Source organism: Glycine max, chromosome 8, assembly GCF_000004515.6.
Source record: "Glycine max cultivar Williams 82 chromosome 8, Glycine_max_v4.0, whole genome shotgun sequence".
Classification (NCBI taxonomy): domain Eukaryota; kingdom Viridiplantae; phylum Streptophyta; class Magnoliopsida; order Fabales; family Fabaceae; genus Glycine; species Glycine max.
Window position 1 is genome coordinate 17,047,024 of NC_038244.2, and position 13,312 is coordinate 17,060,335.

Here is a 13,312-nt window from a genome sequence, read left to right on the forward strand (position 1 = left end):
TTTGTGTTAGCTTAGCTTCTGGATTAGACTTATGGCAGTTTATTTTTAGCAAACTCCCTCACACTAATATATCCTTCCCTGTTCAAGCAGATCATAATATTAGTGAATATTAAAAAAGTATCCATTGGCACAGGTTTTTATTTTTAGAGTCCTTTTAGAACCTAGCCAATTGCGATTTTCTTCAATCCAAATTAGATTTTGATTATGATTATGTGTGTTGATCTTTAATATTATTTTTAATATATAGGTTATGTTCAAGTCTTGTCCAACTTACATTGGCAGTGTCTACGAGAACAACTACTAAAAACTTGCAAGATAGTGCTAAAAAGATTTGGATTCTCCCTTATTAATTAACATGATTATATCACGTTAGAAAAAAGACAGAGAATTTGTGGATTTACATTTAGTTGTGGTTTTTATTATAATTGTTGCATTTTTCTCCCATATGTCATGAGTTCATTGTCATGCTAGTTATTAATATTAACATTTTTTTTCCAGTTTTTTTTATTTTTATTTTTTTAAGGTGAAGGAAGACAATCTTCTGTACCTTCTCTAGCATTGTTAAATTAAAAAAGTCGTTTTAGGAGTGATATTGAATTAGAATTTTAATAGAGTTTTTTAGCATAAAAAATTCTGTGGACTTTAAAAGATTTTTTTAAAAGATTTTTATGATATAAATTTTGTAATTTAAATTTTAATAAATTTATAATAAGATTTGAAAAAAATCTATGAATTTATAAATTTTAAAGAATTTCATGAATTCATTTGATTCAACTTTTGAACACAATAAACCCTATTCAATGGATAATTGAACCTAGGAAATTAGGTTTTTATCAAGTTTGTAAACATTGAAAAAGTGAATCAAATTTTTTTATTGACTATTGAAGGCAGTTAAAATTGATTCCCAACGTGTATCGCCATACCCAAAAAAATCTTCAGTTGTAAAGAATTCTGACACCAAAAGCAAAGCAAAATTGGTTTTATGCAACTCTCCTCTCACATGATTCAATTCAAATCAGTCTTAATGGATTAATGTGACTCAATTAATTGAAATACGTGAGTAAAAATCAAAACCAACCAGAAAATACAATTGGCTTAAAAGTATTGGTTTCATGAAAAACAAAAGAATTAATTACTTCAATCAATCAGATTCAATAACTATTAGGTAAAATTGGAAGATCAATTATTCAAAGCATATAGAAAAATAGCTTATTCATTAGATATAAATATTTATAGGAATTTCTTTTTTATATTGATAAATTAAAATCACTTTAATGGAATTAGTTGAATTCAGAGGAGGGAACAACAGTTACAGTACGTGGTGTAAAAGCCACAACGTGGCAGCTTAGGGACCGTTACGTTTCCCTCCGTCTAAACAAGTTCTAAGCTACGCCGTGGGCGTAAACCAAACTCCGAATCACGTTAGTGGCACTAAGTAAACCCCCAGGGCGCACGTTAGAGAGAACCACCTCGTAGGAAATATGTTAGTTGATGTTAAGGAAAGGCGCGAATCCCATGATTTTGTTCAAACCTTCATCAGCTATGCGATTGTCTCCTTGTGCGAACACCACTTCAATGAGTTCCGGATCGGGTTCACTTTTGTGGTTCCGGAAGGGTCTTCGGATCCATGACAACCCCGCTCTCGAAGTCGCTTCGCGTGGAGCCTCTCATCTCTACCCTGTCTTTGTCATCGACCCGCATTTCATGGAACCCGACCCGAATTCTTCCGCACCCGGATCCTCTCGCGCGGGTCTGAACCGCATCAAGTTCTTGCTGGAGTGCCTCGTTGACCTTGACCTCAACCTCAAGAACCTTGGCTCAAGACTTTTGATTCTCAAGGGTGACCCTGCTGAAGTTGTCATTCGATGCTTGAAGGAGGTAACCGTTATCACCATCCAATTAATACTCTTTCCCTTCTATTGTTTGCAAAGTTTAAGCTAGTTATTTTATTTCTGCTTGTTACTCACTTCAGTTGCATGTTAAAAAGCTATGCTTTGAGTACGACACTGAACCGTATTATCAGGCTCTGGATGTTAAAGTTAAGGTAATGTTGTTTACTTCAGATCATGTTTTTGTCATTTGAGAAGCTAAGTCCTTGGTGATTAAAGGGCGTGTTGGGGAGTGATTATTGACTTATTTTTAGTTGGTATGTTTTGAGTGTTGACAGAACTTTGCACTTGCTGCTGGAATTGAGGTTTTCTCTCCTGTAAGTCATACACTCTTCAATCCCACGGATATCATAGAGAAGGTGAGTTTGAAGCTTTAACTAATAATCATCTCAATTTATTAAGGCTTAAATATGTTTTTAGTTATTATAAAATGAGCAAATTTTTTTATTTATTCTATGTAAAATTACTATTTGGTTTTGACCCCTTCAAAATCTGAAATGGCTGTTATTGGTTCTTAACGTTCATGTTAAAGTAGATTAATATCATTCATTTTAGAAATTTAGAAAAATAATTTAATGTATCACATGCTGATATGGTACCATTGACATTAGTGAGTGCTATCTTTGATGGTTACTTGATATTTTGCTGAGCTCAAGTTGATTACGGGTGTCGGTTGTCACATTCACATAATGGTTACTTGATATTTTTTTGAACACAAGTTGGTAAGGAGTGTCACATAATAGTACGAATCGAAGACAATGATTTCAAAATTTTTGAAGGATGAAAACCAAATAAAAAAAATTACAAGGTCCAAAACCAAAATTCACTATTCACAAAAAAAAAAACAAAATTCACTCATTTTACGTGAACAAAAATATATTCAATCCATTTATTATCTATTGGTTAAATTTTATCATTTTTATTCTTTCAAATGAATAGATTTTCCTCCTATCTTTTTGCCAATTATTCATTTACGGTTGGATTCCTTGGTCATTCATTGTTATTGTTGTTGTTTTGATTATGTTAACTCTTGATCAATTTCTCTTTGTTCTTGTTCTAAATGCCACACAAGAATGGAGGGAAGCCGCCGCTTAGTTATCAATCGTTTGTCAAGCTTGCTGGGGAACCACCATCTTCTCTCTCTACTGTGTACTCTTCACTTCCTCCAGTTGGCAATCTTGGAAGTTGTGATATTTCTGAAGTTCCAACAATCAGAGATCTTGGATATGGAGATGCTGAACAGGTGCGGGTGCTATATTTCAGATTATATCCCTTCTTGAGCACCTAATGAGAAAATTTATATTCATTCAGGATGAGTTCTCTCCTTTCAAAGGTGGTGAGTCTGAAGCATTGAAGAGGTTAGATGAATGCATGAAAGACAAGGTACTTTCTACATCCTAGCATTAAAATATAACAACTATAGTCTATAAGCTCCATACTGTTAATAGTTTTTTTAAGTGGTATCATGCCTTAGATTCTTATTTTTATGATTTTAGAAGTGGGTGGCAAACTTTGAGAAACCCAAGGGTAATCCATCTGCATTTCTTAAGCCAGCAACAACTGTTTTATCACCTTATCTGAAAGTAAGTCAAAACCTGCAACACTTGAATTGTTTAATATGGCCATTTTGTTTGATGGCACTATTAGTATTAACCACAAATGAATTAGGATCTTTTCTACATTTTTTCCTTTCGCTAACTTCCTTGGCAGTTTGGTTGTCTCTCCCCCAGATATTTCTACCAGAGTATTCAAGATGTATATAAAAGTATGCCGAAGCATACATTACCTCCCGTTTCTCTTATAGGACAGGTCGTGCTATCTCCTGAAGTTAGTACTGTATGGTTTTTGGAGCTCTACTTTGAGGAAACTGAAGCTATTGCCTTGTTGGCTTGTGCAGTTGTTGTGGCGAGAATTCTTTTACACGGCTGCTTTTGGGACTCCAAATTTTGATAGGATGAAAGGCAATAGGATATGCAAGCAGGTGAGATTAGAATAAGTTCTTGCTAATGCATTGACCTAACACTATTTACTGACTAGAATTGTACATTAGAACATGAAATACCTCTGCATCTAAACATAAAGATATGACAATCTAGCTCATTATGTTTAAGCTTTTAAGAGTATTTATTTTGACTAATCTCCGAATCTTGGTCTATTATTATGAGGTTGATATCAGATTAATACCACTTTGTTAAAGCAAATGTGACACCACTTAATTATTAACTTATTATAGATGTTATTTAAAATACATTGTAGATTCCTTGGAAGGATGATGATAAACTGCTGGAGGCTTGGAGGGAGGCTAGGACAGGATTTCCTTGGATTGATGCTATCATGGTTCAGGTTTGGGTTTGGGTTTTGACATCCTCTTCCAAATGAAGCAATGAGAAACAGTTCTATTACTTTGAATTTGTATACCTTCAAATTATTCTGCCTCGGTACTTTTTATCTGCCTTCTCACTTAGGAACTGCATTTATCATTTCATGTTGTAGCTACGCAAATGGGGTTGGATGCATCATCTGGCACGGCATTCTGTTGCATGTTTTCTAACTCGAGGCGATCTGGTATAATGACTGATAGTAAAAGCTTGCCAAATTATTCATACTAAGTTATTCTATACTAATATTTGTTGTTTATGCTGCTGACAGTTTGTTCATTGGGAAAAAGGACGAGATGTCTTCGAGAGGCTTCTGATTGATTCAGATTGGGCAATTAATAATGGAAACTGGATGTGGCTTTCTTGTTCATCTTTCTTTTATCAGGTATGAACTATACTGTGTTACAAGTTCTGAATTTTCCGTGGAAAGTGGCTAAATCTTCTGTTTCAGAGGTTGAATCCTGAATATTCCACTGACCTGTTATCTCATATATTGTCTATCATGATCAGTATAATCGTATTTATTCTCCAACTACATTTGGTAAGAAGTATGACCCTAATGGCGACTATATTAGGCATTTTCTCCCAGTCTTAAAAGGTATGCTATAAGTTCCCACCTCATTGGCTCATTTCCATCATGTTCTATCATCTAGTCAGTTTTTGTTTTGAACAAATATTAGAACTTAGAACCGAACGTCTTTGAGCAGATATGCCCAGGGAGTACATTTATGAACCCTGGACGGCTCCTAAAAGCATTCAGACCAAAGCAAATTGCATAATTGGCAAAGACTACCCAATGCCAGGTCAGTTCGACCTTTTAGGTTACTGTCAATTTCATTGGCTTTCAACAATGAGTCATATATATCGATCCTGCTGTGTTCTATACACAAAAATGGATTTCTTTAGTTTGGATGAGTATTGCTTGGAAGTTGTATTTCTTTGATTTATCTGTCATAGCAGTTTCTTATCAACCTGATATATGACCTCAATTGTTATGTACAAATTAACCTATATTCTATGAACATGTGCATGTTAATCACAAGAAACAGATAGCTTAAATAAGTTTTTAGAACATATGTTTCTGATAAAGTCCAACATGTTTTGGTACTACACCGATTGTATGGGATTCCATACTAAACCTGCTTATTCTTTATAAGTTGTGTTTCAGTGGTTTCTCATGATTCTGCGAGTAAAGAGTGCAGAAGGAAAATGGGCGAGGCATATGCATTGAATAAAGAATTAAATGGTTTGGTTAGTGAAGATGATCTGAAAAATTTGAGGAGGAAATTAGATGAGAGTGAAGGGCAAGAGGCTGGAGCTAAAAGATATAAGCAACAGCTGATTGGCTGACCCAAAATTTTACTCGTTTTTTCAACTGCCGTGCTTTGAGTTGCAGTTTATACGTGTTAGGGATATTTTATTTTATGCATTATCAAGACATTTGTATGACACATGTATGTATGTAACATATTTCGTAGACATAGACGCCAAATTGGAAGCAGTATGGCACATTATATTTTGCATATATACTAAATTATTTAGTTCATGTAACCCAACATGGCTTTAGTGAAACTTACATCAAAAGACATCGAAAAAATGTGTCCTTGAGGTCATTATAATAATGTCCGCGACATTATTCTTACAAATATATAATGTCACTCTGTTATGATTAAAGAATTAATAAATAGAAAATTTAAATAGAATTCTAATAAAAATATATTAATATTTTCAACAATTTTTACTTATAATTATGATAGTACTAGTTAACAAAATCATTTTTACTTCTTATATTTCTACCCAACCGTTTATTGAAAGAGAACATTAACATTAGTTAGTGACAAACTGCTTAGGTGTCTCACATGGCAAAGTCAATCCCCTGGCCATGGTCGCAAAGGTTAATTTAATGGAATTACTCTAAAGAATTTCAAGACTATTTTATTACTCAATCACATTCTCATAAACTTTTTTTTAGTAAAATAGAATAGTAATAAGTTTTTTAAATAAAAAATTTTATAATTAGAATTTTCTAAAGAATTCTAACATTGTTATATTATATATGACAAGTTTTTTTTAGTTTTTATAATAATTATTTGGATGGTTTTTAATTAATGTAAAAAATATTAATTTTTAATAATTGAAAGTTATATTTAAATTAATTTAATTAATAATGTGAAAAAATTACTTAACATTATCTTTCTTTTCGAATAGAATTATAATAAATAATAAAATTGTATTTCATTTGCACCGTTTCATGGGTTGGGTTTGGACCAATCCATAGCCGAAGAGAAAAAGAGACAAGGACCGTCTAGAATTGATTTCATTGAGTGTAGCAGCAACCAATTCCATTTCCAGTTTCTGATTCGTCAAACGGACAAAGGAAGTGAAAGGGTTTAGGGTGTGACCTGAGATCAACATGTTGCGGAGGCTTCTCTCTTCTCACCTCAAAACCCTAGCCGCCACCGCTTCTTCTTCCACTCCCCGATCTGCTTCCGCCGCCGCCAGATTCGCCGCTCTCTCTCGCTCCTCCCGCTACTTCTCAACCCAGTCCGGTACTCTCTCTCTCTCCTTTTTTCTCATTCGCTGTTTCCTAAATCCGCCAGATTAACTCATCTTATTTCTTCATCTTCTTACAGAGGATGCTACTGCCATCAAAAAGAAGGTTGAGGATGTAATGCCAATCGCTACTGGTCACGAGCGCGAGGAGCTTCAGGCTGAGCTCGAGGTCTCTCTCTCTTTCTCGATTCAATCAAATGAATAGTGTGTCTCCTTACTCTTTTCTGTGTCCTATTTTTAGAGTAAAAACTGGCGGTTTTGTTAATAATTAGCTTGTTTACACAAAAGAAAATAAAATAACTTACGATTAAAGTATTGAAGAAAGAGCTATTAATCAAACTGCTGTTTTCTGTATGCAATGTAAGTAAAACCAAGCATTTCAAGGGAGACTCTCATTGTTTTCTTTTTTGTGTTAACTACTATCTGTTTCTTTTGGTTAGGGAAGGAATATTCTTGAAATAGACCATCCCGAAGGTCCATTCGGCACGAAGGTCAGTCTTATTGCCTTTTCTATTTAAATTGTATTTTTTTACTAATGTATAATTTTGCTGTGTAAGAGGAAAACTATAAGAGTCACATAGCATTGATTGTGCGAATGAATTTTTTTTGTTTTTTTATTTCAATGTATTTTAGCTGTATAAATTTCATTTTTCATTGCATCTTTTTTCTGGATTTGTGCATGTGCAGGTATTTTTTTATTTTGAAAGTGTGCAAAACTCATAATGCATAATTTGCGTGTATATATGTGTGTTTAAATGAATGTTTTATAAAAGTACCACCTTTCATTTGCAACCCAATGACCAGACCTGAACCTCCTTATACCTGATTGGATTGATTCAGTTTGGATCGAATGCAAAAAATTCATGAAAACTGACCCAACCCAACCCAATTATTTGGTTTGGATAGAAAATTCTCCCAAAATTCATGATATAAGTTCATTTAGCTAAACTTGGATAACCATTTTGTAGTTAAAACAGTGACTGATTTGCTTGCATGAATTGATGGAATTTAAGTATCTAATTTATTTACCCTATCATAGTGGCTTACTCAAGCTTCTTATTATTTCCCTTTTCATTTTTCATTTGATTGAATGACCTATCTTTCTAAGTATTCATCTTTCTTTATTAATAATGGTTTTATATATGTTTCATCTTTATCTGCTTTCATTGTTTGTTTTGGATCATAGGAAGCACCTGCTGTTGTCAAATCTTACTATGATAAAAGGATAGTCGGATGCCCAGGAGGTGAAGGTGGTGAGTACCAGAATATTCCTTGTTTCTCTTAATGTCTTCTTGCATGTGACCTTCTTCCCAGGGTGATGAAAAAGGCTAGAATTCTTGGTTATGGTGTTTATGAGGGGGTGAACGACTTGTTTTGATTTCAGAGGATGAGCATGATGTTGTCTGGTTTTGGCTGGAGAAAGACAAGCCCCACGAATGTCCAGTGTGCGCACAGTATTTTGTTGTAAGTTCATAATGACTTTTAGAATAGCTTCTACTGTTACAGTGTTTTTGTGGGGAGAGAATCAATGAATCATTGTTTAGTATGTCTTGTTCTGATACTTTTGACAGTTGTGGAGTTGAATGCCAAGATATTTAAGTATTTAGATTAAAAATATTTGCTTGTGTGCTTCACTTGTGTACATTGATATTCAAGCACCATTGTTTAGTGATTGTCATTGACAGCACAGGCTGAGGCTGCTCCCATAAAATATATTTGGAGCGGTTTTCAGTTCCTTTAATTTTAAATATTTCCACAATCTGAATGCCTTGACTACTCTTAAGTGTGATTATCTAATGGTGTTGCATGACTCTGGTGTTTTTAGCTTATTGCTGCAAGATAATTCCCATTTTAGCCAGAAGACATTGTAAATTAGTTAATGGGAAAGTGAGGCTTTCAGTCTTAACAACTTATGTATTTCAAACATTGATTAGCTTTTTATTATCATCCAGATGACCAGACCAAGATTATTGGTTTAAGGGTGCATTTGGATAAACAGTCTAATTAGGGACTTATTCAATAAATGCTTACCATATGAGATATGACTGTGAGAGGTCTTGTCATAAGTGCTTAATTTAATAATCTTATTTTGGTAAATTTTATGTGAAAGTGAAACTTACTGAAATAAGCTAAAAAGAGTTTATAGGAGGGTTGTAAATCAGTTTTATATGCTTAACCAAACTCCTTCAATTTTCAGCTTAACTACTTTTATTATAATGAGATAACCCAAATAAATTCAATAGAAGCTCTTCCAATCGCCCCTTGAGTTCTGGTGGACCTGTTTTTGACCTTACAAAAGCAAATGACAAGTCAAACAACAGAACTTTTTGTTAGAATCAAAATTTTATCAGCTTCAGGCAAGGTTATTAAATTTGATTTTGTGTAAAGTGTAAATTCGTGAAGGACTTGTAGACTCAAAAGAGTTTACCTTATACCAAAATAATAATTATAAAAAATAGTTGTAGTATCCAAACCAAGTTTAATAATATAATATATAATTATAGTATTCAAATCAAATGACAAATGAAAACCATAAAACAATAAAAAACCAGCATCAAACTTGGTAACAAAGCACACTACAGTGTCAATGTATGACAGTGATCAAATTATGCATAAATGACCAAATTTAAACTTAAAAGTTCATAAAGTGAAATCACAAAATAAAAGTAAAGAGTTAATGATCTTCAGCATCTTTGTTTTCATCACCATCTGTCATTGGACAAGAAGTGTTCAAAGGAGAAACCAGCTGAAAATGCATGATAGCCAATAAAGAAGGACGAAATCCTAATGAAAAAGGCAGAATTTTGTGGGGGCAGTTTTAGGAAACTGAACCAAACTCAGAAGTGGCAGCAAACTCACGATTTTGAGTGAGTGATCACGTAAACTCATGCAAGTTCACGAGTTAAACACTCAAGTTTAACAACCATGGCTGCTGGTCATCTTTAACAAATCAATTTAGTTCCTAACTGCTCAACAAATCCCTGAATTATCGATTAACATCCTAGAAAATAGTTCAAAATTACATAGGGCTTTGACTTTTGTTATCTTTTTGGCGAGGGCTCGATAAGCTATAAAGTATCTGTGTAGCAAGCTAGCAAACACTTTTTAGTGTATGTGGCTGCAAGGTAATTGTTGGAGAATCTAACCTTAAGTAGTGCAGTGCATAGGTTTGTTTTAACTGCCGTCGAGTGTCAACTTTTGAGGGCGAACTTGAATCAAATTCTTTTCAACTTTTGAGAGCAAACTTGAATAAAATTCTTTTCAACTATTTAGAACAATAGTAATCAAATGACTGTTTACACATTGATGCTAATTATTCTATCCTCTTTTTTTTTTACAAAAACAGCTTGAAGTGGTAGGACCTGGTGGATCACCCGATGGGCATGGCGATGATGATCACCATTGATTGCAATCCTTCAATTAAATCTGGAATAAATTCTGGAAAGATGGAGAGACATTGTTTAGAATACACTCTGGCCTTTCAAAATCCTGTGGCCTATGTTTGATTTTGATTTGTCTATACCTTGTTGTGTTGCAACTTTTGAGCTAGAAAGTTTATGCGATTATTTGAACGCAGGATGCTCATTTGCTTGAGCTACCAATTCTGTTAGACAATGTTTTGTGCATTGTGAAATAATTGATAGAACTTGACGATTTTTTATCTGGTTTTGAATTTCTGAAACCTTGGGTGATTTTGAGCACTAAACCATGAAATGGATTGTTTTGGCGTAGGCAAGTGAAGTAGAGACAGAATTGAATGACAACTTGTTAATCTTTGGAAATAATTTAGGTGTGAGCGTAATGGCGAGGTGGGTCCCCTTGCCACCCAAAACCACAAATTTTTGTAGGTGTGGTGTGTTTTATTTCAGTCTATTATGCATCACCTTCGTTCGACATGTTTAAAATTCCTAAACATATCGTAAAAGAATAATCATGTTGAAGAATCTTTTGCGGATGAAAGGCCATGTGAAATGTTTGTTTTTTCCAAGTTCCAACCATGTGGAACGTTCATCTTGATATGCAATTAATATGGAGTACATAAAAAATGTAAAAAGCAGTTTGATTGATTACACTGTCATTCACGTATTATTTTATCTCGTTGAAAGAAATTACAGGTTAAAAAGCCTACAACCAGTCGGTATGTCATAGAATATAATATATTATAAAAAAACGCATATCTTGTTAATAGAACCTTTACAAGAAGCTTTTATAGAATATTGTTGAAGTATTTTATTCTTTCTCTTTTTAAGAAAGTAAAATCATAACATTACTCTTTGGAAAATGAAATTAGTATTTGACTCCAAAGTTTATAAAGGTAATCTAAGTCCCCAAAATTAAAATGCAGGACTTGAGAATTTATATTCCTAATCCAAAGTTGGGTCGACCATATGGCACTTGTATCAATTGACTTTCAAGTAGAAAAATAAATGTTCGCATATGAAACGATGCCGTTTTTTAAATAAACAAATAAAGGGAAAATGATGTTGCGGGGGGCATCGGAGAGTTTATTTCATGCAAAAATATGGAAAATAAATACATACAAATGAATGACACTTTTTTTAAAGTAAAAATAAAGAGAAATAGGCGAAAGATTACCAACTGACAAAGTAATGGAGGGAAAAAAAAAATAAACGAAAGAAAAAGTAAGCACTGAAAAATAACGAAATGACAGCTATATATTCTTAATTCTTACAAAGATTTATCCCAAATGATTTTAGCCGTTGCAGTGCACTTATGAACGTAACATAAGCACACTGAAGTAATGGTAATGGAGCCTAAATCAAGTAATCGGCATCTGAACAGAATAGATTCAAAGCATCACACATAATCTCATACTAAAAATGATAAAGGACACATTTAGTCACTTTCCTTTCAGATTGAAGTTATGAGGAGTTACCAATCTACATATAGGTTGACGGGAAATTTTGGAACAGCTCTACCAGCTATAATACTATTATTCCTTCTAGGTGAATTATGTTTTCATCTTTCATGTTTATATTTTTCTTTACAAATCACATTTCACAAAATATTGAACTATTATTTGGTGCCAGAATCACTCAATCAACCGTACTATAATAATAATTTCTAATTATCTGGACGTTTGAGAGAGCAACAGAGTGATATTGGCAATTTGACACTACTCTTATTGTATTCAAATTAAGGCTTGTTATTGTTTGAATTTGACTTAGAGCTTGTTTTTACTTTTCAATAACAAGCTTTTATAGAAATTTCGGGAGTAACCATTTTTTTATTATCTCACCCGGGCTTGTTTTGATTGACACGATCTAACACTAACAGATCAGGGAACTTGGATTCCAAGTAAGGATTAAGAATATGAAGAATTTTGAAAAATAAGATTTGAAATTCAAGACCAACAATAAAAGGAGGACAAAATAAAAATAAATAAATAAAACTTAAATCCCAAGTCTAGCAATTTACTTATGTTGCGTTTGATATAACTAGCTTACGATTAACTAGCTGAAGCTGACAAGCTAAAAACTTATAAGCTGTGAAAATCAAATTTAACTAGCTAGTTTGATAGTTGATTGAGAAAACTAGTAAGGTAATCATTATAGAGCCTATAGACAACTCAAAGCACCTGCCAAAAATCAAGAATAAACTTAAACTGGTAAAAACATGAGTAAAGCTCCAGATAGAAAATTAATTTTGATTTTTTTTAATGATAATTTTTGTTTCTTTAGTTTTAATATATATATATATATATATATATATATATATATATATATAAAGGTTCATATGAGATATAATATTCTACTTATTTTTTATTATATTCACACACTTTATTCAACCAACTGAATTATATTCATTAGTGATTTGCATATGGATTATTATTATTGTTTTTTTTATCTTGTAGGACATTTAGTATAATTTTTTATGTTAATTAAAATTTTACTTAATTAATTTTCTTATAAATTTATATTACTTTATTATTTAAAATAATTAAAACTATATATTCAAGTATTACTAATTTATCCCTAATTCATTTAAAATCTAACGATAAACTATAAATTACTATTTTTTTATTGGTTTTTACTAGTTCGATTTCAAAACTTTGACCTAATTAACCTAACATGAGTTATTTTTTTAAGGCTTAACATGACATTTTTAAAAGTATAGTCTAGTTGCTGTAAAAAAAGTATAGTCTAGTTTAACTTGTAATCCAATTTAAAGGTATTTATTGGTGAGTGGTTTTAGCTATATAACTTTGCTCATTCTTTTAAAAAAAATACAACTTTGCTCATCCTATCTATGTGTAAGATTAAATAATAAAAAATATGTAGTTTTGTATTACAAAATTATACATTTTTCTAATTACTTATGTTCCGATAGATTTTTATATATGTTGTAAGTTCTGAACAATTACTTATATAAAAAAATCCGTTTAAATATCTAAAAATAAAATTAATTCCAGTTATGTAACGAAACATGTACCTTATTCCTTCTATAATTGGTATAATAGTTTTCAGCATA

At 32.5% G+C, this 13,312-nt stretch overlaps 2 protein-coding genes across 3 annotated transcripts; both read left to right on the forward strand.

The window, feature by feature from the left end:
- Positions 1 to 1,254: 1,254 nt before the first annotated feature.
- LOC100780347 ((6-4)DNA photolyase) lies at positions 1,255 to 5,746 on the forward strand. 2 transcript variants are annotated; one of them, XM_003531652.5, is made up of 14 exons: positions 1,255 to 1,878; positions 1,973 to 2,044; positions 2,168 to 2,248; positions 2,962 to 3,132; positions 3,201 to 3,272; positions 3,386 to 3,472; positions 3,600 to 3,698; positions 3,787 to 3,870; positions 4,146 to 4,232; positions 4,383 to 4,454; positions 4,539 to 4,652; positions 4,778 to 4,865; positions 4,975 to 5,070; positions 5,436 to 5,746. In XM_003531652.5, the coding sequence occupies exons 1-14, from the start codon at positions 1,492 to 1,494 to the stop codon at positions 5,615 to 5,617; spliced, it is 1,692 nt and encodes a 563-aa protein (XP_003531700.2). In that variant the 5' UTR covers positions 1,255 to 1,491; the 3' UTR covers positions 5,618 to 5,746. The 2 variants fall into 2 exon arrangements, with proteins under 2 accessions (XP_003531700.2, XP_006585645.1); XM_006585582.4 differs by having other exon boundaries at positions 1,387 to 1,878; positions 1,988 to 2,044.
- A 767-nt stretch (positions 5,747 to 6,513) lies between these two features.
- LOC100780886 (cytochrome c oxidase subunit 5b-2, mitochondrial-like) lies at positions 6,514 to 10,482 on the forward strand. The gene is made up of 6 exons (NM_001253167.3): positions 6,514 to 6,816; positions 6,901 to 6,989; positions 7,261 to 7,311; positions 8,007 to 8,073; positions 8,205 to 8,284; positions 10,167 to 10,482. The coding sequence occupies exons 1-6, from the start codon at positions 6,681 to 6,683 to the stop codon at positions 10,224 to 10,226; spliced, it is 483 nt and encodes a 160-aa protein (NP_001240096.1). The 5' UTR covers positions 6,514 to 6,680; the 3' UTR covers positions 10,227 to 10,482.
- The last annotated feature ends 2,830 nt before the right edge of the window (positions 10,483 to 13,312 follow it).